The sequence below is a fragment of the Merops nubicus genome, unplaced genomic scaffold, assembly GCF_000691845.1.
Source record: "Merops nubicus isolate BGI_N331 unplaced genomic scaffold, ASM69184v1 scaffold7685, whole genome shotgun sequence".
NCBI lineage: Eukaryota > Metazoa > Chordata > Aves > Coraciiformes > Meropidae > Merops > Merops nubicus.
Genome location: NW_008610183.1, coordinates 60,219 through 87,151, shown reverse-complemented (window position 1 = coordinate 87,151; position 26,933 = coordinate 60,219). Strand labels below are relative to the sequence as shown.

The window sequence follows — 26,933 nt, the reverse complement described above, 5'->3', positions numbered from 1 at the left end:
CCCGGTGCCTTCTGTGGGTGCTGGGTGAGATAGGGCAGTGGCGACGTAGTTGTTCCTTAGGAAATGGCACGTTCTTCTCTCATTCGTTCAGCCAACACTAACATAGTTTCAGTTCAAGAGGGAGGAAAACTCAAATCATCTGTGGCGTGCTAGGAAAAAACACTGTTTGCACTTACCGTGTGTTCTCTGTTTTGTTCACTGCCTTTAAAACAGAAGCACAGCAGTGTGTGGGTCTCAGGAGGCTGTTGGTGAGTGCTTTGCATTCAGCCAGCAAGGTAGTAGACTTGTATTGGTGGTAGGAAACCAAATGATTGGCACACCGTTTCAGTGCGTGTGTTGCAAGAATAGATCATAAATGGCGGTGGTTTTTTGTTCTTCCATTTTTGAAAATAGTTTTTAAATTTTTGACAGTTTCCATCAATACTGCTACAGAGGATTTCAACTGAAAACTGCTTTTTATGAACCACTACTTAAAAGGTAGGTTCTATTCACAGTTTTCATTGTGTAGGACTCTCCATCTAGAACTAGATACTCCTGACCATTTGCTGCCTCTTTTTTCTGGACCTGGCTACGTTAACCCTTGAGGTGGGTTTGCATATTGGCGCACTGAGTGTCACGATCGTGTGCTTCTGTTTCTCCGTGCAGTTCTTGTGCCTTAGCAAGTCTTTCATGGTTGTGGCGGTTTTGGCTAGCACCAGGAACCATGTGTCAGTGCTGTTCTAGACCAGTGACAAAATGCAAACACCATTATGCACTATTGTTTAGATTCCAGTCCCCCCTCACCCCCCCCCGTTCATGTTTCCATGACCTTCTTTTTGTCCGCTGCCTGTTCCCAGGCAGGATTCGGGCAGCTGCTCGCTGACTGGCTGAGCTTCAGGCAACTCTGCATAGGAGCACACGAGTAGAGGCTAATCCAAGATAGCTAAACTGATACTTCCTTTGCTGCTTCAGAGCTGCAATCTCTGCAGAGTAACAATACCAATGAGGAAATAAAGGGAGTACTCCTTAATTGCCTGAAAGAGGAGTCCTTCATGTATTCCTAGCTGCACTGGCACATTTTGGTTTTGCCATTTAACACACCAGAAAGAAACCTCAAAATGTTATTGAATGGAAGTGTCTGATGGTGTGTTTGTGTTTCTTTGTGCTGAGGTATATGTGACTTTCAAGCTTAGAAAGGGACACTTCATAAGTGGTATCTAAAGAAATAATGGTTTTGTGTGTTGGTGTTTCAAAAATTATTATTGCATTTAAAAGAATGAAAATAAAACCGACTCAAACCCTACCACCTTCTGCACAGCATTTAACCCTTACACATTTGGCTCTGCGCGCAGGAGTCATTTTGTGCTGTTGTGTACAAGTGCCCTTCTCTGGACTGAAATACACCTTTCCACCAGCTCGGTGCCTGGGCCACTCATTTCCTTCCTGTGATTTGGTCACACAGCTGAGTATAAACTGAAAATAATGTAGGCACCAGACGAGGGAGGTGCACGACAAACGTAACCAAACCTTGTTAGGTATAGAGGGAGTCTACCAGCAAATGTTCAAAACCCTGCTGGGTGTAAATGTGTTATTTGTGCAGAACTGAGTACACATAACCTGCTCTGGAGCTGCTGGCTGAAGAGCAGCCTCCTCACCCCTCTGAAGGATGGGAAGGCAGTATTGATCGGGTGGCTGCTGATTGGCTTCCACTTGTATGACCAAACCTGTCTAAACTGGTTACTGATTTAATTCTTTCTTCTCTCACTGGAGTCTGATATGAGATCTGTTGCTTGGCTGCAGCGTGCTCCCTTGTGGGTATGGCTGGAAGTGCTCTGAGGCTGGTCTGCAGGGATACGTCATCTGGAGCTGTTAACCACCGCTTGGTGCTCATCTTCTCATCCCGTCTGTGCTTATCGTTTTGTCACTTAGGGCAGCTTTCATTGGATATTCCTTGGCTGCTGAGGATTGTGGGATTGAGCTGAAAATAGGCATCAGTTAACCATCTAAGAACAGAATATTATGAGAAACTTTTTTTTTTTTTTTTTTTTTCCCGTACTGGTTCTCTGTAGAACTGTATTAGGGCATTATTTTAAAACTAGATTTTGGATAATAGCTGAAGATACAAAGTAAACATAGTTTTGAAACTTATTAGAAATGCAAGTTTATTCATTTAGTATCTTTTTTAAAGAAGAAAGTAAGGATGCATCAAAATAAAGGTACTCTATTGTGATGTTTTTTTTTTTTAAGATTGCTGTTAGAAAATTTACAAAGGAAGTATTCTTTATGTTACTCTGCTTTACCTTATTTTATATTTAAAATAGAATTGAAGGATCACATAGAGATGATTAAGGAGACAAGCAGAAAAATATTAATATTTTATGGTTACTCAAGTGATGCACTTAATTTTATTTTTAAATTGTAAACATTAATCTCTTAGTGTATGCTTTGGTCACAGCAAAAGTAGGATTGTGGATTTTGTAATATAAAGTCTTTTATATTCTGGGTAATGCTTACAAAAGAACACATTGCAGTCTGGGAGATCAAGCTACTTGTCTGCCTTAATTTTGATGCAGAGGCCCCGTATCCCTGCACTGCATTAACAGAAGACTATCGCCAGCTGATCACTAATTAGGAGCTCTTGGAATTGTTCAAGGTTAGCCAGTTTGGAATATTCCGTATTTTTCCAGATCGGCTCTACAAGCTATTGTCCTGATTTCAGCTGAGGTGGAGCTAATTTTCCTTCAGAGTAGGTAGAACACTGTATTTTGTACTGAAAGTGGGAGCTAGCGTGAGAATAACGTTGATAATCCATGGATGGTTTTGGTTTGTGCTGTGAAATCAAGGACTTTTTGACTTGCCATGTTTTGGTAGTGTGCAGGTGCACAAGAAGCAGTGAGGGAGTGTAGCCAAGAGAGCTGCTCCAAACTGGCCAAAGGGATGTTCCATGCCATGTAATGGCATGCCCAGTATAGGAACTGGGGGAGCTGGTCCGGGGGCAAGTCGCTGCTCGGGCATCAGTCAGCACGTGGTGAGCAGTTGTACTGTGCATCACTTGTCTTGGGCTGTAGTTCTCTTTTCAGTCTATTCCTTTGCGTTATTCTCGTTATTGTTATTATTATTGTTTTGTTTTAGTTACAGAACTATTCTCATCTTGCCCCATGAGGATTTAACTTTTTCTTCCCTTTCTCCTCCCCATGCCCCTTGGGGTGGGGGAGAATGAGTGGGTGGCTGCATGGTGCTCTGTTGCTGGCTGGGGTTAAACCACAGCAGTTACACATCTGTGCCAGGGTGCATGTTCGGGGCAGGGGGTTCTGTACAGGGAACACTGGCACGGTGCTCACTCATACTCTGTTAGGTGACAAGCTGACATGCTTTTGTAGCCATGTGAAAAACGTGCTTACGTTCCGAGTTCTTGGGTGGAAGGAAAGGGTGTGCCTCAAACTGCACACTCACTGTTGAAATACTGAAGGGTTTTATATGCTGCTCCTAATTTCAGGACTACAATTACGTTGTTAAGTGTGTATTTTTCTGGAGGAATATGAAGATACTGTATTTTAATATGTAGACAACTCTGGAAGGAGTTCACCTGCTCACCCACAGTGCACCTGGATTTCATATTTCATCTGATTGTGTCCTGGTTTGAGTTAGAATAGAACTAATTCTGTTCAGTGACTTTACTTTTCAGCTCAGTCTCTTATAAATAACTTGATGTTTAGAGTTACAGCCAGGGATTGGTGTGTGCAGAAAGTTTATCACTTATACTTACTTACCCCTGTGCAGACCAAGGTCACTGCTAAATCTTGTCTGCCACGTTTGGGGTGCAGAAGGTAAAAGGTCACACCTGTGAGGAGACAAAGACAGGACAGTTGACCCTAAACTGACCAATGAGCTATTCCATCCCATATCTGTCACATTCAGTATGAAGTTGAGGGATCACAAGGGTCAGGCTCTCTTCAGTGGGCAGTGTCCAGTCCTGAGTCCACTCCTGAATCCAGTTCCAATCTGATGCTGGGTCCAGTGAGGGACTTGCCAAGTGCCTGCCCACAGTACAGTGGTGATGATGATGGAATTGCCATCAGGGAGCTTGGGTTCAGTATTTGGTTTGTATATATTTTTGTATATTTCATGTTATTATTTTAATTTTCTTAAAAGCTAGTTCAGGGGTTTATTTCAGTTTGCAAGTTTCTGTCCCTTCCTCCCTTTCTCTTCCCCTCTGGGAAGGGGGAGGCGTTAATACAGAGCATCTGCCATTGTCTAGTGCCTGGCCCAGCCCTAACCCTTGACAGACTGGAAATGGTTATGTGATGAGAACATTTTCTAGAAAAAAATTGATCTTCCAGATTAGTTTTTCTGCAGGTCCTGTATTTTGCTCCCACTAGTGGCAATGCAATAGAAGGCAATCATGTTCAGAAAATCTATCTCAGTCTGGAAAAAATCATGTCTTGATGGTGTTAAGTGTCTGTAAGTAGAACTGATACACAGCATCTTGTGAAGATTGGCTCATCTGTTCCTGAGGTGTGAATTCAAGTGTTATTTAAGCACCATGAGTTACTCAAATACAAGGATTCTAGCTCATCACACAGAAAAGAATTTTGAAGTAAAGCAGATCTCGGTGTTGTGTTGATAGGAAATGCAAAATGGGAGGAAGTCAGCTTGTTATTATCATATAGCTTTCTGTTTTGTCTGTAATTTTTCACATCATTTTAACTAATCTAAAAGCAAATCTAGGATTTTAAAGTATGGTGTGTCATGATTGCAAGATTTAGAGTTTGTCCGGGTAGTTAAATTCACGTTGCACGTTAGAGGATATATTCTTATTTTACTGTAGCATATTCTAGTTGGGCAATGCATAAATGTGAAATAATTTCCTTCTTAAACAAGTTCCAAGTAAACTAGCAAGGATCCAGCAGAGGACTACTAAAATGATAGCAGCCTAAAACATGTGATCAATGATAAGATGCTGATGGAACTTGAGAGCTGAAGAGGAGCCTAAACCTTACAGCCACTGGAAACTTGTAGGAAAGGCTGGTTCCAAAAAGGCTGGAGCCAAACTGTTACTTAGAGGCTGTGGGATCTGTTTTGTGAATTTTATGGTTTGATTGTACAAAACCATCGCTGATCTGAGCTAGTGTTCACCATAGTCCTGCTTTTTTTTTATCTTGTAAAAATGAAATAAAAAAAATCATACCCCACAGGAAAAGAGTAAATGCAGTTTTATTAATGAGGTTCTCAGCTCTGTGAGTGAAAGTGCATTGGGGGAAGATGCAATGTGATCTGTACCAGGTTTTAAACTGCATCCTTTGTGTAATAATTGGGCTCTATCAATGGTATCAACGTCTGCTTATCTAGTGCTTCTGGAAAAAATACAAGTCATGCAGGCATAACTGCCCAGTTTTTCTTTCTGTTTTCTACTTACTGTAATATCTTTCAACTACTGTTACCTGAGGGAGTTTTCGTGTGTTTTGAGAAACTCAGGAGGAGCTCTGTCCCAGGCAGGACGGCGTGGTAGCTGTAGCAGAGCTGCACTGGTTAGCAGCAGGATCTTAGTTCCTGGGTCTCGTTTAGGCTGTAACAAGTTCCTCAGCTGCTCTCTGCTCCTGAACAATGTTATCATCTCTAATCCTTTGAAACTGGGTTCTAAACCAAAACCATGTGAGGGGGGGCAGTTGAAAAATCCCTGTGGATTTTTTGTTTGTTTTGTTTAATGGAAACAAATGAAACAAGATTTTGGTGTTTTTCGAGGAAGTTATATGAAGTTGCTGGGTAATGCTGGACTGAACTCTGTTCATTGGTTTGATAAAGCAGATTTTCAAACAATACGTCAAAGTAACGTCAACGTGCTAAATGCACAAAGTATCTTCCTTCAGAAGGCTTTAATGTGATGATAATAAGTCATTACCTTCACAATTCTTTCTGAATTTTTTTTTTTTTTAGGGTCAAAATGGATAGCACAGAAGAAACACAGAAAAAAGTCTTTAAAGCACGAAAAACCATGAGAGCAAGTGATCGACAGCAACTTGAAGCTGTCTGTAAGGTTAAGGAGGAGCTGTTGAAGGCAGCTGAAGTTAAACTGCTAAACGGTAAGCATGAGAATGGAGATTCTGATTTGAATTCCCCTTCAAGCAATACCGACTGTACGGAGGAAAAGAAGGAAGTTAATGGCCTAGTGGACTTGTGTGTTAACTCTGAAGAAGGAAGAACAGCTTCTGATGAAATCAGTGAAGCCAAAAGCCCTGAAAGTAAAGCAGTCAATGACATAGAACCCAAACCTGTGACTGTGTCCCCAGAGAACGTTACTCCTGAGCAAGATAAAGATACTGGTACTGCTTTAGCTTGTGAGATTGAAAATGAAGTGCAGGGTAGCAATAAAGATAACTTCCATGAAGAAAATAATAAAGAAGATCATTTGGACCAAAGAGAGAGTAATGTCCCATCAGAAGGTGCAAGTAAATCAGTTTGTGAGACTAGTGACCCTTCTGAAGAGAAGGGAGAAACAGAGGACTTAACTATTAATTCTGATTCATCTAGTGATGGAAAGAGGACTGCAGCAGTAAGTGCCGAAGATGCTGTTGGAGAAGAAGCCATCTCCAGCAGTGTGGAAACTGATGAGGAACCAAAGGACAAGCGAGACAGCACCACAGGTTTGTCAGAAACCACTGAACAGAAGGCAACAGATGAGCCAAGTGAGAGCATCTTGGGCAATGCTGACTGCATGGAAACGGATGAAATTATTCCAATTTTGGAAAAACTAGCTCCTGCTGAAGATGAACTGAGCTGTTTTTCTAAAAGTTCTCTGCTTCCAGTGGATGACACAATCACAGATTTAGAGGAGAAAATAGACAGCTGCTTGAGTTCACCATCCAAGCAGGAAAGCAACGAAAGTCTGCCGAGAGAGGCGTTCTTGGTGCTGTCTGATGAAGAGGATCCCTGTGATGAGAAGGAGCATTCTGAGGTGATACCACCAAACGAGGCAAGTCTTCCAGGTAAGGATTTTCTTCATTGTTAGTTCTCCTTCAAGTCTGGGATTTTGTTCATTTCCTAGAATGACACACCTGCAACATGTTTCTAAATCCAGAAGGGCAGTCTTACTGACCAGTTCTCTGCTATGTAGTCTTACAGTGTTCAGGGATGGAATTGGAGGTCTGGGGAAAAAAAAAAAAAAAAGAGTAACACTAAAAAACTGTCGACTTCAAGATTTGTTTGGTTGAGTTAATAGAAGTTAAATATAAGAGAGCATCAAGCATATCTTTGTAGCCAGAACTTTCTCTAAAAAAAGCTAGTCAACTCTGCTGTGATAACAAAAGGAAAATGGGAAATTAGAGAAGTGTACAGATCAAGATGTGCATAACAGTGCTGACTTGGTCTGTTCTATTCTGCACAGATTTTATTGTAATCTTAAAAGTAATAGTTGTAAGTTGTATCTAGCAAGCACATGAGGTGGAAAATACAGCCTGTATGGAACACATAATGGAAATTCTTGGAATATATATCAGAAGTTTTCAGGAAGTTTTAGCATTTTTCTTTTTAACCTCTGTGCATTTGGAGGAGTTACTTCAGATTTTTCTTCAAGAATTTTCTAAACTGCATCTGTTATTATTAGTCTTAATTTGTGATACTTGATATTAGAAAGAAAATTTAAATGAAGATTCATATTTGTTAAGAAAAGAAGAATCTAAGCCTTATCTACTGTTAAGACCATGAATGAATTTGCCAATTGTAAATAAACATACTAGTATTTTGTTACTGAAGTGTTTACACTTTTTTCCTAAATGAAAAATAAACTAAAATATTTTGTTCCAAACTTTAACTACATTAAAAATACAGGTTCATTTCAGAGGTAACTTTAAGGCATTCTGTTGGTTTTAAAGCTAAGCAAATCCAGAATTGAATCTTACTGTGTTGTAGGGTAGTTCAAATGTTTGCTCTGAAGGCATCTTCTGATTTTTTTTCATCCCAGCATTCCCTCTGTGTCATAGTTGTTTCTCTTGCCTTCCCTAACATGATTTCTCATAAGTATTCTAAGTTCACTAGTCAAAACAGGACTTCTGTGAGACATTTTGTAGGCCAGCATAAATAACATATGTATTTTTTACTTCTGCTCATAGAAGAGGTGGAAGAGGAGAGAGGAAAGGAAAATTATGAAGATAAAGAAGTCGTCGCCCACAAAGAGCACGAGAAACCCGCAGAGATAAGTACGTGATGTTAAAGCTGGGGTGCTTCACTGGTGGCACCTGGTAGAAACACAGAATCACTGAGGCTGGAAGGGACCTTTGGAGATTATCTAGCACACACCCCCTGCTGAAAACCAGGTCACCTAAAGCAGTTTGCTCAAACCCATGTCCAGACAGGTTTTGGGTGTCTCCACAGTTGGAGACTCCCCAGCATTCCAGTGTTCCACTTCCAGTGTTTGACCACCCTCACAGTAAAAGGGTTTTGATACGTTTGAATGAAATTTCCTGTATTTCAGTGTGCATCCATTTCTCTCCCATCTTCCACTGGTATTTGCTAAGAGTCTTGCTCTTTTTCACTCTCCACCCATGAGGTAATTTACACATTATAAAATCTCCCCTAAACTGCCTTCTCCAGCTGAACAATGCCAGCTGTAATTTCGTTATGTGACATAAAATATAGTACACAGAAGGGGAGTGGTACTTGTGTTATTAGAGAGGATCATGATAAACTTGTCCTCACTAGTCTGGACGAAGTGTTATAACTGTTAAGGTTTTGGATTTTTTCGTATTCCTACAAGTTTTTCTGATGGATGGAAGAAAGCTGGAGATGTAGCTCTGTGCTTACTGTCATTCCAGGGGAGGGAGAAAAGGGGAAAAACTCAGACCCTTGGATGTTTATATTGCTTCACACATCTTGTTTTTCCAAAGGCCTTCTTATTGGTTTAGGATGAAAAAGCTTAAACTGGGGATAAATGAAACTTCATAAGAATCACAGTGTTCTGCAGATGCCTGCTCTTTCAAAGGTTCCTCATAAGCAGTTGTGTCTGATTGTTGCAGGTGAAACATGGAGGAGAAAACGTTCCAAATCTGAGGACATGGACAGTGTTCATCCAAAACGCTGTCGGTACATGGAAGAAGATTATGAGGCAGAACTGCAAGTAAAAATTACAGCCAGAAAGGATGTTGACCAAAAAATACAAAAGGTAGAATGGAGATGCAGAGCAAAGATGGCAAATAGAGCCCTGTCACTTGCCTTACATCTTTGAACTAGCTGTCTTTTCCCAGGCATGCGCTGCCTCCCCAGACACTTTATATTTGTGGTTGAAAATTGGATCCTATTCAAAGGGCAGAGGTGGCTTAATCCATGCAGAGTCTTATATAGCCCTGCTTTTAAGAAGAGAACAACTATCGTTTGAAAACTATGCTACAAGAGTTACATCTGAAGTGTGTTGAGAATTAAGAGTTTAAATATTATGTGACTATAACTGGAGAATCTAAGCAGAGGAAGGATTTCAGTGTGATAAAACTTTTTATGTGGTGCACTCTATCGTGTGACTAGCTATAAAGAAAGTCTGTCTCCAAAGAAGAGTGCAATCAACACAGCATTTTGCAGGTTTTATAGAGCTGTTAATTACCTTATTGCACCATCGACGTGTAAAGAAACCCATGGAGTAGGACAAAAACCTTGTGCCCTTCTTGCATTGGTTGGTTAGTGCCTGTTGTAACATCCTTAATGTGGGGTGCAGAAAACTGAACCTCCTTCATTTATTTTTGATTCTTAAGGAAAATTTTTGCACTGCAATAGGTATAGGAGGGAGAAGAAATTAAATAATAAGTGTATCAAGTAACCTTTGCAGAAATGGGTCTCTTTTCATCTTAAGGTTCTGCAGGAAAAGCAACACAGGGCATTTCTGCTAGGGGAAAACATATCTCATAAATAAAGTTTTGTTGAATGGCTTCATCTGTTCTTTGCCAGTATCCCTCTCAAGAACAGAAAAGTAATACAAAAAATCAGTTTGTGTAAATGCAGCATTTTATGAAAATACCTTCTGTTGTTAGGTTCTTTTTATATGTCATCAGGTTTTATCAGTTTCTTGAATTAATGGCAACGAGGAACCATTTCTGTTTGTCAAAAATAGATGTAGAAAGTTTTCTTAGCTGTGCAAACACAAATGCTTATTGGTGACTATAGATTTATTTGTTTGACAAGGCACAACTTGCCATTGTTCTGTTTGTAGCTGGATACTTAAGAGTTGAGAATAATGTAATAGGTGGTCTCCCAGATTCTGTAATTGCATTACTATTGTTATTTTTTTATAATAATTTTGCAGATTATCCAGAAATTGTTAGAAGAAAAACTTACTGCTTTACAGTGTGCTCTATTTGACAAGACTCTGGCAGACTTGAAAGCACGAATAGAGAGAGTAGAATGTAACAAGAGGCATAAAACTGTGCTTACTGAACTGAAGGTGAGTGTGTGTGTGTTGAACTGCATACTGCAGTCACATTTCAAGATCAGTTCCTCAGCATTCAGTAGGAAGTCTGCTGTAGTTGTCAGTAGTGAAGCCATTTTGACTCCACAGTGGGGAGGAGGGTGGGAAGCAGCAAATCCTAATGTCACTTTTGAGTTGTAAAATTCTATTGCCCTACTTGGAAAGAAGATAGCAACCAATTAATCATTAAGGAAAAAAAAAAAAAAAAACCAAAAACAAAACCCCACAACCACAATTTCCTTCTGCCATCCTGATTAATTTGCTGTGAATAAACCACTTTTCCATTCTTCTGTTCCCTTTAGACATTTTTCAAGTAAATCCTAAGTATGAAAATTTCAAATGCCTGTATAAAGCCAGAAATTTGCTTGAAAATGCAAAAAGGACAGGATGATAGCACTGGACTCTGTAGAATGTTCAAACACATAAGCATCACATGTTACTTTTCCATGTTACTTCCCCAGAAACTAAATAATTATGATCTAGCAAGGACACAAACAGCTAGTGTTGAATGCAATATACTTTCTTATATGCTTTGTAGAAGCAAGGTACATAGTGATCACATCAGAGACATCACAGAAATGAAGGAATTCTGGAGTGACAAGGCAATTAAATGCTTGTGTCATAAAAAATGCAAACAGTAAGGCCGATTTGCTTTGCCAGACTGGTTTGTAATACATCACTCTTCCCTTCCTTTTATGTTGACTTTTTGTTCAGTACCATCTAAGATGCCTGGAGTATACTTGTGTCTTTAGCCATCAACTACAGTGTCAAATTAATAACATTGTATAAGGCTGCTGTGGTTTAGGCCCACCCAGCTGGCAACAAAGCACTATGCAGCACTTGCTCACTCCTCTCACTCCTACCCATCTCTGGTGGAATGGGCAGGAGGAAATATAACAGAAGGCTTGAGGGTCAGGATGAAGGACAGAGGCCACACTCACCAATTTTAGTCATGAGAAAAAAAACACGTAACTTCGAGGAGAAAAAACCCCCATCAACTTAATTTAAACAACAAAACCACTAATTTAACAACTGGATTAGAGTAGGATAATGAGAAATACAACCAGATATTAAAAACACATTCCTTCCATCCCTCCCTTCTTCCAAGGCTCAGCTCTGCATCCAGATTCTCTACTTCCTCCCCACCAGCAGCACAAGGAACAGGGAATGGGGGTTGTGGTCAGTCCATCACATGTTGTATCTGCCACTCCGTCCTCCTCAGAGGGAGGACACCTCACAGTCCTCCCTGCTCCATTGTGGCATCACTCCCACAGGAGACAGTCTTCCATCAGCTTGTTCAGCATGAGCCCGTCCGGCAGGACAGTGGCTCTTCATGAACTGCTCCAGTGTGGGTCCCTTCCAGAGGGTGTAGTCCTCCCAGCAAGGAACTGCTCCAGTGCAAGCTTCCCTCAGGGTCCCAGCCTTCTTCAGACACTGTCATCTGCTCTGGCCCAGGGCCCCCCCCGGGCTGCAGGTGGCATCTGCTGCACTGTTAATCCCTGCTGGCTGCAGGGCCCGGCCTGCATCTCACCACAGGCTGCAGGAGCATTCTAGCACTGCTGCACTTCCCCTTCTCCTGCCTCACTGACCTAGGGGTCCACATCACATAGTTGTTCCTCTCATCCCACTCCTCTACAAAACAAAAGAAATTGCCTAACAGGTTTTTCCCCTCTTAGATTCTAACCATCAACCCAGCACTACAATGGCCCCTAAACCATGCCCCATAGCACCACATCTGCATGTTTTTTTAACCCCTCCAGGGATGGTGACTCCACCACCTCCCTGGGCAGCCTGGGCCAATGTCTCACCACTCGGCCAGTAAATAAATTCTTCCTAATATTCAGTCTAGAATATCAGAGGCACTTCTACCATCATTGTTTGGCTCAGCCTTGGCCAGTGGTGGGTCTGACTTGGAGCTGGGGAAGCTTCTAGAAGCCTCATACAGAAGCCACCTCCGTAGCCCCTCGCCCACTACCAAAAATCTCACTGCACACAAACTCAGCACAAAGGTTGTGCATGTGTTAATACACTCACTGTCTAAGCTTGCAGAGTTTTGTTATGCAGGGTGCTCCAAAACTCATCTATGTTGTAAAAGGTAACAGAAATTGAAATATAAATGTAATTTAAGCCAGACTATAACTGTAGCCAGTCATGTGGCTTTGTAAAAAATGTGAAAGAGGTGAGGCTTCCAAATGGACCAGCTCCATGAAGGTTGGACTTGGTGATCATAGAAGTCATTTCCAACAATAGTGATTCTGTGATTCCTTTTAGCTAAGAAGTTCTGCAGTTATGGCATATGGAACTTGCTGGTTTTTTTAGAACTTTCATTCTTCTAGTGCTTAATCTAGTGTTTTCAGGAGTTTGTAAAAACAATTTAACTTTTCTTTTTGTGCTACAAAATAAAAAGAGCATCTGCTTTGAACAAGTGGCACAGCTGCTGTCTCAGAACAAGTCAGCCACCAGAACTGCAGCCTAGCCAGGGTAAATAGGATCCTGTAATGCTGAGGTACTTACAGGGGGAGTAGACACCAAACAGGATATTGTGGGCAACACAAGAAGTAAAGGACCAAGATGTACGAATTGTGCTAAAGATAATGAACCTGATACCTCAACATCATCTAGAGCAGAACAAAGAGAGCAGTAAGGTGTGTGTGATACGTAGTGTGTCAGTGAGAGGGGTAAATGGGAGAACAGATAACATGAAAGCCAAAAAGGGATGCACTTCTCAGTACGGTTGAAACATGAGGCATTAAAGCAGACAGATGCATTTAGGTGCTTTCATTCATGCAGAATATTGCATGAGCCTCTGCAAGATGGGTTCTGTTTCTTCAGTTGTGACTAGGACAGAATAATTGGAGTTGTCCCCGAGGTACCTCGGTGGCAATACACCTCTGTGTCTTTCTGCTACTATGACATGATTTCATCGTACTGTATTTCAAGGGAGAATAACTTCCTCTGATAAGAAAATAGCCTTTGCCTTGATGTCTTCATTATGTATCTTCTATTTTGTATCATTCCCTTGATGGTTCTTGTGGAGGTTGTTTATGGTTTGTTTCTTTTTCATCTTCCCATCTAGGCTAAAATTGCTAGATTGACAAGGCGGTTTGGAGCAGCCAGGGAGGACTTGAAGAAAAGACAGGAAGTAAGAAATAAATGTATTTTTATATTTATTTTTTCTGAGTTATCCTAACCCCCATGTTGAAAAATAAATGTTATATGCAGAAAGATGCAACTTGGTTGTTCAGTGGCATTTACAAAGTAGCCTGTCTTGTTCAGCTAGCGCCAGTGATTATGAAAGAGTAATCTCATACCTGTTACATAATTCTGATTTGTGCAGAAGATTCTTTAGGTATGATCAGTGTGAAAGTACCTGAAACCATATGTAAGTAAATCTATTTTACTTCAATACAAAGAGCACAGGTTAGATAACAGTGAATCCCAGTACCCTGATTTTGGGGGTGAAAGAGGAGAGGAGTGCATACGATCAATAGTATTTCTCTGTGTCTAGAATGAGTATTTTGGATTAATTACCATAAAGAAGTGGAAGCTAAAAGTGTATTGGCATTCAAGAAGAAATTTTGATTCTATAAAATCCTTAAGGTCAGAGATTTACAAAAAAGGGGGATGTAGGAGAGGGGGAGGCAGTAGGACCAAGGAAGTTTTGGGGGCTTGTAAAAACACATCAAGTTCTCCTACAGCATTGGCTCCAGAAAACATCTGTCTCACACAGGAAGGAATAGATATGAAACACAATGAAAGCATAAGTTTGCAAGCTGACTGATAGTTGTTTTGTTATGGCTTTTTTTCCCTCTCTGCAGAGTTGCCCAAATGCACCTCCCTCTCCAGCAAAAGCAGCAGGTGACACTGTGAGCACGAGCAGCGTGCCGTACCGGTGAGCAAACCACCCTGACCATGTTACAGTCTAACATTTACAGCAGGAACCTTGACATACCTGCAGTAAGGGATAATCCCTCTGTTTTTCTAATTAAAGTGCATTCCCTTCCTTGCTTTTCATTGTAAAATTTAAGATTTTCTTTCCCAGAAGTCATAAATGGACAGTATTGATTCCATTCTTAGGTAAACTGAGATAAGGGTTTCAGTAGTTAAAAATTAATGGATAAAACTGGAAGTTTAATTTCAAGGAAGGGAAAACTCATGGTGAAAGGCAAACTTAATGACAGCACATGAAAATTCAAAATAATTCTGCCTTTTTTTTTTAGTAGAGGAATATAAAAAGTTAATGGGGGAGTAGATGCGGGCATAAAATAAATGGGTCTAGAACATATGAAAAGGACAGCTGTAAAGTAAGAGGTGTTCTCATCATTGTACTGTTCATGATTATACCTGATGTGGCCGCTTGAGAAATGTTAACTAAAACCTCATTCCATAGAAATGCTGGCACAGTGAGGCAAATACTGGAGTCAAAGAGGAATGTAGCAGAGAACACACCAGCAACTTTTCAAGCTCCTGTGACTGCAAGTAAGAAACCACTTGTGGACTAAACACATTTCTTTAAAAACTGTATTCTTTCCATTGAAGAGGAACTAGTGGAACTGAACAAAACTAGCATTTGTGACTGGGTTTTTTCCTGACATCAAATCCTATTATTTATAGCTCTGTATCATATTGCCAGTTTGTTTCTGTAGTATGCTTACCAGGTAAGGGAAAAAATGTGTTGATTTGGCCAATGAGAACACACTGGTAGATTAGATACTTCACCAGACTGCTTGCTGGATATGTCAGCAAAACTCAGTCTCTGAGCTGCCGAGAAGGGAAACATGTGGCTCACAGGCCTTTTTTGTACTTGATCATAGTAGAATGCTGGTATCTTCCCCACTATCTAATGTCCATAAAAGGTGAGTGGGGAACTAAAGGAAGTCATAAGCCCCATTCCTTAAGGGAATCAAGTTGGAAAATTGAATTTCTAGATTAGAATTTTAATTTAGAATTTTCATGGGGAATGTAGAATCGACCCCATTAATTACTTTCGTTGTAGTAATACCCTCTTTGATTTTATAGTTTACCAAATATCGAATGTTGAGTCTTTTCCACAGACTTGTCTCATAGTAGGCATGTACTGGTTTTCTGTAGTGTATTGTGCTCATGATCCTTATATTGAATCACAACATTTTGTTGCATGAAAGCAAGTATCTTCTTCAGCACACTACTCCTTGATTTCAGTAGAACCTTCTGGATACAAGGTCCTACCTATGCAAGTTAGTCATAACTGACTTTAGGCTTGTTTTCTTTGTGTTTGCTGAAGGACCAGTTGTTCTACCATTTCTGTAATGAGCATTTAAAATGCTGCATTTCATATGTTTTCAATAGTCCTGGAGTGTTCTTCAGACCTGTTCGTGTCATAGTTCTTTGTGTATCTTAATTTTTTTTTCCATTTACTTACACTTCTTTCAAACAGAAATACAGTATTAACTGTGTCTTTAACTAGGCCATTGAATATCAGAGTACACAACAGAAAAAGAGGATCTGTAACCTTTCTTGGAAAAAAAGTTAATCAGATACCACATTTTTTCATAGAGTGGTTTGGATGGGAAGTGACCTTTAAGTATCATCTAGTCCAACATCTCTGCAGCGGGCCAGGACATCTTCCACTAGACCAGGTTGCTCAAAGGCCCATCCAGCCTGATTTTGAACACTTATTATGGTAGGGGGTTGGGCATTCACAGCTTCTCTGGACATCCTATTCCAGTGACTCGCCACCCTCACCAGAAATTGTCCATTTGCTGTGGTGGAGTGAAACTTTCCCACTCGGTTCAAATACTTACTGGGTTGTTGTTTTGTTTTGTTTTGGTGTAGTGCCAGCTTCCAGTCTTGCTGCTCCTCCAACAGTTGTCAGTGCACAGCCTAAGCCTCAGACTCCAGTGACCTCCACCAGCAACTTGACGACAGCAGTTCTTCCCGCGGCGAACGCGGCGGCGGTGGTGGGCGCTGGCCAGGTGCCCGGCGGCAGTGCCCAGTCGGTGTCTGTCTCACTGCAGTCCTTGCCCGTCATTTTGCACGTCCCCGTTGCGGTGTCGTCCCAGCCCCAGCTCCTGCAAGGTCACACGGGGACTTTGGTCGCTACCCAGCAGTCGGGCAACGTTGAGTTTATATCTGTACAGAGCTCGTCTACGATCGGCAGCCTTACCAAAACTGCAGTGTCCTTGGCATCAGCCAACCCAGCTAAACCAAATAACAACCCCGCTGTGCCCGCTGCCGGCGTGCAGAGGAACTCTCCAGCCAGTGCTGCATCCGTGGGCACGGCGTTGTCAGTACAGGCTGTTTCTGCTGCACATCCTGTTGCCCAGACCACAAGGACTCCTTTGCCCACAGTGGGTACTCCAGGACTTTATAATGCTGCCAGCAGTCGAGCTCCCCTGCAGATGAAGGTTCCCATCTCTGCCTTTAACAGTACAGCACCTGTTGAACCACCCACCATTACAGCACCCAAAGTTGGTAAGTTACACTTGAATGTTGACACTGGGAAAGGAAAAGAGTTGTCACAGGGAAACACAAAACTGCATTCCTGTGGAAATGTGTTTGTTAGTGTATTTTACTGAGATGCTTCTTCTGGGTTGCCTTTCTGTTGAAACTGCCACGGTCAAAGTCAACTCTGTCATAGGTGTGTTTCAGCCATTGTTGAATGCATTCTCTCCTTAGAAGGAGCCAGCAGTGTGGCTCTGTAAGTTTTATTTACAATTTGACATATCATTCCTAGCATGAAGTCAGAAACTCCTATTCTACCATTAACAACTTGGCTTTTATTTTTAATACAGCCTCTCAAAATAATCAGGCTGCCTTTCTAAGCAAAGGCATTCTAAAAGGAAGGCATAATCATTAACCTCATTTTCACAACACTAAAAATAAAATGGGAGGGGAAAAGCAACTGTATACTAACCTAGTTCCAAATAAGCACATTCATTATCATTAAAATAAAGTCTGAACACAATGAACATTCAAATAAGAGTATCTAGATTAACTGTTTTAAAATACTTTCCATCTTTGGCCATGCCATGATGATTCTCTGCACTTCTGATTTTACATACTGTGAAGATTTTTTTCTAAGAGGTCCTCGAGATTTCTAAGTGAGTTGGAGTTTTATAGCAAGTTTCTCATTGGCATAATCTAGTGTTAAAATGAACTTAATGAGCTTGACCTCAGAATTTAGTTTTATTTCATTTTCCAATCTCCTGTGTTACACGTGGTAAAATAGATCTCCCATAGCATTGGACAGTTACATGCTTTGTATTGATTTTGAGCTCTACAGCTAATATAGTGATTTTTACACAAAATAGAGTTGTGAAAGATCAGGCAATGACCAAAGGAAGGGCATCATGTGTCCGAAAAACATGTCTCATTGTAGGCAGTTCACATAGCTTTAGTGTGTACCCTAGTAGTTTCCACACCAGAACTGAAACCCTGCTGTGGGCCAGCACTGTTGCTGATAAGTTCTGTTTAAAATGAAAAGGAATGAAAATGGAGAATTTGGATTTAAATATTTACATCAAATATTCAAGAAACTTCTGTTTAACTTGCTAGTTCAGATACGTGATTTGGCTGAGCTAATAAAGATACTCAGTCTTCCTGCACGAATTTTCTCAGTTATGCATTTTGCAGTCTGTTTAACCATCTGTTGTTCAGTCAATGTTTTTTTTTACAAAAATCTTGAGTAATTAGAATTTTTTTTCAGTTTAGTATCTTGTTGGTTTACACGCAGAAGGAGAGGTTGGAGCGCACTTTGTCTCAGAGACAAGAGAATTGCTCAGAAAACACTTTTAATACAGTGTCAGACTTTCAGGCAAGGGAACAAACACTGGTTTTAGACTGGAAAGTGCCATTTTTCTTTTCTGTATCTTCTGTTCCCTCTGAAAAAAGGTAGAAATAAAGTTTGAATACTTAAAATTGAAAATTAGAGCTGAAAAAATTAGATGTGCCACATACTGAATAGTTGTAAAACAACTTTGAATATTGCTTCCAATTTGTGTAGTGGATAGCAGTATTTAGTACTGATTAGCTACTGCAAATGAACAATTTCTTGACCCCTCAGAAAACCAGACAAACAAGCCACCAACAGATGCTTCGGCAAACAAGCGAGCTGCTGAGGGAGCAACACAGGTAGGTTCTTGATTGTTTCTGTATAAAGTTCTAAAGTTACAATCCACAGGATAAAAGTTCTTTACCTTTATTGCTCGTAATGAAACAACTTTAGTTTCTTTTTTGTGCTATCCTTTCTAGTTTCTGTCCGCTTGTATTTTTCTTCTTCTTCTGATCCAGAGTATTACTTGGAGCATGAACTTCTGATAATCTTTTCAGAAGTTGTCTGATGGGGTTTGTGAAAGTAGATAAGTTAGTAATTCATGACCACACTAAAAGCTTGTCTGATAAGAGTTAACATACAAATAAAACCCTGCCCAGTTTTTGTCTGAAGGGCTTGAAATTAAAGCTATGAATATTTCATAAATTATTGCAGCTCTCGCATTTCCACACTGATCCAGAAGTTAGTAAGAATTGGAGTTCAAATATTTCATTGCTGTACGTCAAAGAAAAAAAAAAACAATCGAGAAAAGAAACTTTCTTCATGAATACCTACTTTGTGATAAAGGAGAACTTGCAGTATTCCTGGACTCCTCATCTAAATTTGTCAAACTTGCTTGGAAATTTAAAGGTTGAAATTAAGCTATTTAAAATTCTTCATAATCAATTTTCTTTCTGCATACAGATATTTTACAGAGCACCTCATACTTAACATTGCTGTTAACTGGAAGTCATTGTATTAAGGGGAATAAAATTCTTCTAGCCAAAATTCCCACATTTACTAGTGTTTCAGGGTACAGTTAAATTTAAATTGTGTTTCAAAGCCAGAAAATATACTGGGCACAAGATTCTGGTTTTCACTTGTCACAGGAATACTCTAGCAAAGACAACAAATAATACAGAGTATAGACTGTGCATCACTGTACTTATTTACTAAGGCATTTCATAAAGAATGGTTGTTTAGAACTTCATTTTTCAAAGATACCTGTGGATTATAGCTATTAAAACATTTGTCAGTCCTTGATAAGTGGAAAATTCAGTACCAGAATTCATGACAAACGTGCAGTTTTCAGATGTAATTTTTAGTATAAGATATGTATTTTTGAATTCTTCTTTGGTAGAGCCTGAAACCCGGAAAAGATTTTGGAAAAACAGGTTGTGTGTGATAGTGGTATTTAGCAATGGAAGGTGAGCAAGGAGGAGGGAAATGAGACCCATGATGCTTTCCGGTGTTCAGTCTTCTGTTGCAGTGTACGTTTCTAGGTTTGCTTCCAGTCACATCAGTTAAAGCATGTGTAATGTCATGGTTAATAAAGAAAGACCTGATTCGTTTTAATTGGCTAGTGAGGTGTGGAACTGACGTGCCATACCATCTGAAAAATGCAGTTAATGCCACCTGCTTTTTGTTACATAAATCCCAGAGTGTTACGTGTTCCTCCGCACTTCCCAGCTCTCAGATCAAAACATAGTTCGCTGTGTGCCGTATACCTGTGGCATGTTTGATGCTACAACTTTGATCAATTGTTTCGAAAAGCAGTTGAAACAGGAAGAGACTTCATCAGAAAATAAAGAGGCGGTAGAAGCAGCACAGACGAATTTTAACTTCCCCGAGGATGTCTTTGGCTTGGAGGAAGAGGATGCTAAGAGCATCAAAAACACCCACAAGCAGACTGGCTGGGCAGCTAACCTATTAAAACAATGGCTGACCAAAAATGGCAAGGATCCTAGCTTTGAATTGGTCCCAGTAAGCGAACTCAACGATATCCTGAGGGAGTTCTATTACACGATAAGGAATCATGACGGCAACACCTACAGCGTGGCCAGCTACAAGTCTATGCGTGCCGGCCTGAACCGGCACCTCCGCACGCCGCCCTACAGCCGCCAGCTCTGCCTGATGAAGGACAAAGAGTTCGCCAGTGCCAACATGGTGTTTGTGAGCGTGCTGAAGATGCTGCGCATGCAGGGGAAGGATGAGACTCACCACCACCCTCCTATAGCTGCCGAGGACTTGCGTAAGATTAAACAGTCTGGTGTGCTGGGATTACACAGTCCGCTGGCGCTCGTCAACAAGGTGTGGTTTGATTTGCAGCTGCACTTTGCCAAACGAGGGAGGGAAATTTTGAGAGATCTGGCTCCAGATGCTTTTGTTGTTGAGAAGGACAAGAATGGGCGTCGATACGCTATGTTTAGGTATCCTGGCAAAGGGAAAAATGGAGAAGATCCTCATAAAATGGGTAAAATGTACGATATGCCAGGGGACCCAAACTGTCCTGTTTTTTCCTTGGAGCTTTATTTGTCCAAGTTGCCGCCGGATCCCCCTGCCTTCTACCTGCATCCTCTGAAGCTAACGGCAGAGCAAATGCAAGAGCAGCCTGTCTGGTACAAGAGAGAGCCGATGGGTGTGAACTACTTGGGCACCATGATGCCCAGGATAAGCGTGGCTGCCAGGCTCTCCCAGCGGTACACCAACCACTCCCTCCGCACGACCACCATCCAGCTGCTCTGCGAGGCGGGGCTGGGGCCGCGGGAGATCATGGCGGTGACGGGGCACCGCTCCGAGTCCGCCATCAGGCACTACTGGGGAGCCGCCGAGGTTCGCTACAGGGCCTGGTCAGACCGAATGGAGGATAACACCGCCAGGTACCTGTATGGCAGGATCCCAAATGAAGTGGTGAAAGAATCACTGCCTGGTGCCCCCAGCTCTTCTATGAACCGTGTTGTTCTAGAACAAAGTAAAATTTTATTTCCTGAGAAACCTGCGGTGTCATCTGGCGCTAATTCTGTGACTTTATTTGCTGAGGGACATCCGGCTCTGAGTTCCAAAAGCCCTGTCCTGTTGAACCACAGTTCTTCCAAGCTGTTTCTCCTCAAGAACATAGCCAGTGGGAACCAAACTGGCAGTCCCCTTCAAGGCTGTTGTAACGAACCTGTCTTCATGAAGCGCATGATAAAACAGGAACCAATGACTTGATGCTTCTGTCATGGAACTGATTTCAAATGAATTGCCAAAATGGAAAAAAAAAAAAAAACAAAAAAAACCAGATTTGTTTTATCGGTTGGTCTACTATGAAAATTTCTTACATTCTAGTTGAGCAAGAAGTATCCTGTTGGCACTCCTGAAGTGAGCTGTGGAACAGAAACTTAGAGCAGGGCCTGGAGTTCGTGAGACTTTCTGTGGCAGATGAGACTCTAAGTGGCTGAGCAGAGCTATTTTAAAGAAAGGGAGATAGTGATTTCCACTTAGCTGAAGAGCTGTGCTTTCTTCACTAAGTGCATGGCTTTTATATTTTGTGAAGAGTGTATTTATTATACCATTTTGTGCCTGCTGGCACTAATGTAGCATCTTACAAATCAAATACTTGATTACTGAAGAGGACAGTGAAAGTAGAGGCTGAATGAAAGAGGCACAGATACACTACAAATGTACACGTATGCATGAAAATACCTGGAATTGCTTGACCACTGTCACACTCTCTGTTCAAATTGTTATCAGACCTACAAGAGGATTGTGCCTTTTTTTTTTTTTAAACATTATTCTAAGTTGATGGTGAGATACAGATTCATACTGCCGGTCTTTGCTTTTCCTGCTTATTCTGGCTAAGACTCCAGTCATTCTGTTCACCGAAGGCACTGTTTGACACAATTGATACTAAAATTGGTCTCTCTTCAGATGTGCATGAAATGGGGAAAATGTTCTCAAAAGAGTTGAGAACAGGTTTGTTGCTTAAATGGCAAGTCATTACAGTTGGAGTGTTGTCTCTGTATGTGTTTATCTCGTGAGAGGTTTTGTTGTATTTCCTCTCTCCTCCCCCTTCCATTACATTTTGGATTGTCTTTGCAGTATAGTCTTTGTCAATATAGTATAATTCACAAGAATCGCATCCTGTTTCCCCCCACCAAACTGTATCCAAATATTATTCGTGGTTTTAAGTTCCTTAGATTAGTTGACTATAGTGAACCTATAATTTCATTTTTTGTAGGCGATTTTTACAGGTTAGAACTTAGAAGGATAGTGGAATTGAATTTTGGCAGAGAAATTAAATTGTAATTTATGAAGCTCTTCAATGAAAAAATGACAAATTGGGAGGGCTAGTCATAGTTAATTTTTAATGAACCACCCCTGAGGATCTAACTCATGGTTTGTCTCTGCTATTCCACACCATCATATTTGTCAGTGATTCTGACAAATCGAGAGGCCTTCCTGTAAATAAAAATGGAAAACTGGTCATCAGATCACAGATAGTGGTAGGTCCACTCTGGAAGAAGAAACCTTCTAGGATTTAAAACTGTTTCTCATTATATTAACTAAAAGAGAAATAAGAATGGCTTCATCCTTTCGAAGTGCATGTGTCCCCATGTGTCCATCCATGTGCCCACACACGTGGTGCTGCACACTGGAAGTTTTTGTGTTGCCCAGCAGTGGGCAAAATGGAGAAAAGTCACAGCTGAAATGACAAATCGACCATGACACGCTCTTAGTCCTGGGGAGAACTTCCTTGCTGGGAAAGGCTTTCAAATACTGAATGAGATTCATCACCTTGGTATAGTGTGGTCAGAGGACTTGATGCCTGAACTTCTTAGGTTTTGTCTTGGCAGATAATGTTTAGCTCTGTGGCCTTGGGCAGGTTGTTCATACTCAACTGCATCAATTTTCCAAAATGTAAGACCAGCACAGAGTGTTCCATTTCCTGAAGGATCGTGTGAAAGACAAAAACACTTTGAAAGTGCTATATTCATCTTTGGTATTGTGCTTACAGTTGTTTTTATTTGCTGTTGTGTTAATGATTGGGCTAGTTGGTCAGCTATAGTTGTTAATATAAAAATGAACACTGCGCAGTTCTACACTTGTTTAGTTGTAGCATTAACTTATATCAGTGACAAGTGGAAGGAAATCATGGCTGCATTATAATTCTGTCAAGCCTAGAGTAAATCAAATGGAAATGGTAAAGTAATCCTTACTAATGGCTAGGAAGAAGAAAAATTGAAGGGCAGACAGTTCTGAAAATACAGGGGAACTGTGGGATAACTTCTAGAATATTTTAGTGTAACATAGATTTCCAAATTTTAAGGATTCATAGAATTCATAATTCAAGCCAGACTGGCAAATTTCATTTCTTGTTTGAAGAGTTTTACTCTGAACTTTCACCAAGATAGGTATGTATTACTTTTTCAAAAAATAAAAAATCCTGTCTTTGTCTCGGGCAGTTGCTTGTTCCAGCAAACTGGCATTGAACATGTGTCCTGCAGAAACAGGAAAAGTGTGTTGCCAGGAGATGACTCTTTTGTTGTTCCCTCTTGCTCCATACTATGGTCATCCTGACCACATGCCCTGCTCTGGTCCTGGCTCTTTCTAGGTAACTTAGTGTAACAGCAGAATGCTGATTGTTTCATGCCTTAACACAAACCCAGTTGGTGATTTAAATTGAATAATAGACTCTTTTACCAGTCTGGGCATGTCTCTGATTCTTTTTAATTGTCATTTGGCTTCTAAACTGACTTTCTTTCTGTTGGCTCATAATTGTGTATTTTTGGATTCTCATTTGTTAAATTCTAGTTCTGTTTGCACCAACTATACAATGTCCTCTTACTACCTTCAGTTTGAACCTGATACTTCAAAGCTACAGACTGCAATATTACCAGTTTTTTATCTTTGTATGGGAGAAATTTTTGTGGAAAATGAGAAGAAGCATTCCTGGTTTGGGCTGGAAGTATTATTGCTTCACAGAAGCTGGAATTGGTGTTCACTAAGCTTTCCACTAATACCTGAGTTAACTCTAATTAATACAACATATTTCTAACCTTCCAGAATTGAAAAACCTTGCTCTTGTTCCTCTTCCCACCCAGTGTTAAATGAATCTTTCCTACATGTATTTCCTTTCTAGAAAAGCTGCAGTAGGCAAACAGAACGGGTGTTTTGCTGCTTTTGTGAAGTCAGCTTGGGTTATGTGTACAGTAATATGGGGGGTTGTCCTCAAACAGCAGGATAACTGAGTTTTTTGTGTTTGGTTTGGCCTGTTGTGGTGGTTGTTGGGTTTGTGTTTTTGTTTTGTTTGTTTGTTTTTTTTTTTCCATTATAGGAAAGGAAAAACTTTGAAAGAAAAGGGAGGACTTCAGCTCCTTTACATTTTTAAATTTAATACAAAATTGTTAATCGTTGTTTAAAATTCGCTTTAAAAATCTGAACATAACAAATATACTTAGAAATTCATCATCTGTTATTCTTGAATTTTCTAATTGGATCTTCTCCTAAAATAAGAATATTTCATTTCAGTTGCAAAAGAAACCAACACTTAGCTTTACCTAAGTCAACTAAACTATTTCTTTTTTATAATGGCTGCCATGTCATTAATTAAATGCCAAATCCCTTCATGGAGATGACTCTGAAAACAGTGGGGAGTGACTGGTACCTTCTGTAATACATCCATATATTTAGTTTTGTATCTCATTTTCATAATGAAGCTTTGCTACTGGTGCTGTGAATCTAGAACTTGTTTTCTGTGCTTTTTCCTGATAAGTTTGGGAATCTCTGCTATTACTTCAAGGAGTACCCTAATTGTATTTTATTTTTATGCAGCTGGCACAGAATCTTACCTTATGTTACATTTTTTATTCTTTTACTGCTATTTAAGCAGTTCAAGCCCACTGTAGGGCATGGTGATCTACAGTGTAGGAGATCTAGAAGATAAATATCCTTCACTGTATGTGCTCCCTAAAGAGCTCTGTTGTGCACAGTGTCAAATACCTGAAGACACTGGAAGGATGCTTTGAAATGGAATGTGCTCTTGGCTTTGTTGTGGTTTTAGGCTGGTGCATCTCTTTGGTTACCCTGAACTGTGCAGCTTCTCAGGAGCTGCATTCTGTTACGGTCAGTGTGGTCAAAGGGTCAGTGAGCAGCTTGGATGCACAGTTTTCCTGAGTGACTGCTGCTCCTTTGTCAGCACTTCTCTGCTTCTTGCTCCAAAAGGAGTGGCCACAGGGAGGAGGGAGCTTCTTACTGTGGTTGTGTTAGTCTCTTGACTTCAAAGTTTTTCTGCATACACAGACATTTAAGGGGTGTTACTCAGTCCCAATCTTTTTGCCTGTGGCTGTTCCAGTGCCTCAGGTCCTAGAATTGCATTTCTGAAGACATGAAAGAACTTTTAGTGTATTGAGGTAAATATTATTGTTACAGAGGCAAAGGCATTTTTTTAATTATATAACAAATCTTTAGAATGTTTTTTAAGTATTTTATTATGAATCCCAGTTATAGATACAGAATTTATATATATTATATATAATATAGCTATGGTATATGAAGAGAATCTATGAAAGCAGCTTTTATTATGTTATGACATAAAATAACAGTGAATAAATTTGATTGGGGTTGGATGTGTTAAAAGTGGCTGGCATAAGGCTTGTCTGTTCACGAATGGTGACGTTACTGCAGCGCCAGGTCAGGTGGAGTTTCTCCTCCCTGTCCCCCACTCCAGGTGCACCGTATCCTCTTACAGAGTGAACACTTTTTAAGTCTAAACTTTATCCTTGCATTTCACCTTTTCAGCCAATATTAGGGATTTATTTTTTTTTTTAAATCACACCAGTGTCCTATCCATTTCCCATTGTTTCTGACCTTGATTTTGTTGGTTGATTTAAGGTTACAGTTCGTTTGAAGCTATTTCGCTGACTATTGGAAATTCATCTGGTAAAATGTTAATAAAGTAGCTTTATAACTCTTATCCCTTTACTTTGCAGTGTGTAACAAACTTTGTCAATGTCTGTTGGAAAACAGTGTGAACAAAACAGATATGCCAGCTTACAGTTTATAAGCAGCTATTAATTCTATATTGTTGAAGCATTATTGATGAATACGTTTCCTTGCATTTCATGGTTTTGTCACTAAAATAAACATGCATAATTATATATGTAAAATGGGCTACTTGATTCTTGTCTCTGATAATGAGGTTATGTTTGTGCTGTTCAAAATGCAACTGGCTTTCATCTGTGAGGTGGAACCTTCACCTGAAAGTGATTAGAAATCTAAATTATGAAGATGTTTACAGGACAATTTAAAAAATAATTTGAAAAGTTCCCAACAGGATGTCACTAACTGGGTGGCTGTTTTAAGGAACAAAATTGAAGTGAATCCACTCTTGCATGACCTTTCAAGTGGTTTGTCTTTCCTTGAGACCGTATCTGTGTTACCTAAACCAGCCCCAGTTGCTGAGAGCAGCCTTTAACTAAGTAAATAGATTTGTGTTTTGTAGGCCCCAGTGTGTCATTTGAGACCAAAAGTTTGTGAGGAATTTTAAAACAGTCTAATTGATTATGTCATTACACCACACATGGATAACGGCTTTTAAAAATGGCATTAAATGAATCTGGAAAGTAGTATAATTAAAATATTTTTACTGGTTAATAAGATGATCTTCATCATCCAATATGGCCATCCCAAATAATACTGTTGGGAAACTGTCAGTGGACTTTGGAGAAATGAGGTAAA

The 26,933-nt window shown here is 40.3% G+C and overlaps 1 protein-coding gene across 1 annotated transcript in view; it reads left to right on the top strand.

Moving 5' to 3' along the window:
* Window positions 1–5,920: 5,920 nt before the first annotated feature.
* Window positions 5,921–26,933, top strand: part of ATF7IP (activating transcription factor 7 interacting protein) — a 35,120-nt gene continuing 14,107 nt past the window's right edge. Inside the window, exons 1-9 of the mRNA XM_008940816.1 lie at window positions 5,921–6,962; window positions 8,085–8,171; window positions 8,988–9,133; window positions 10,262–10,399; window positions 13,500–13,565; window positions 14,242–14,315; window positions 14,814–14,902; window positions 16,238–16,876; window positions 18,468–18,535. Coding sequence (XP_008939064.1) covers window positions 5,921–6,962; window positions 8,085–8,171; window positions 8,988–9,133; window positions 10,262–10,399; window positions 13,500–13,565; window positions 14,242–14,315; window positions 14,814–14,902; window positions 16,238–16,876; window positions 18,468–18,535 — 2,349 coding nt within the window. The remainder of the gene's footprint in view (window positions 6,963–8,084; window positions 8,172–8,987; window positions 9,134–10,261; window positions 10,400–13,499; window positions 13,566–14,241; window positions 14,316–14,813; window positions 14,903–16,237; window positions 16,877–18,467; window positions 18,536–26,933) is intronic.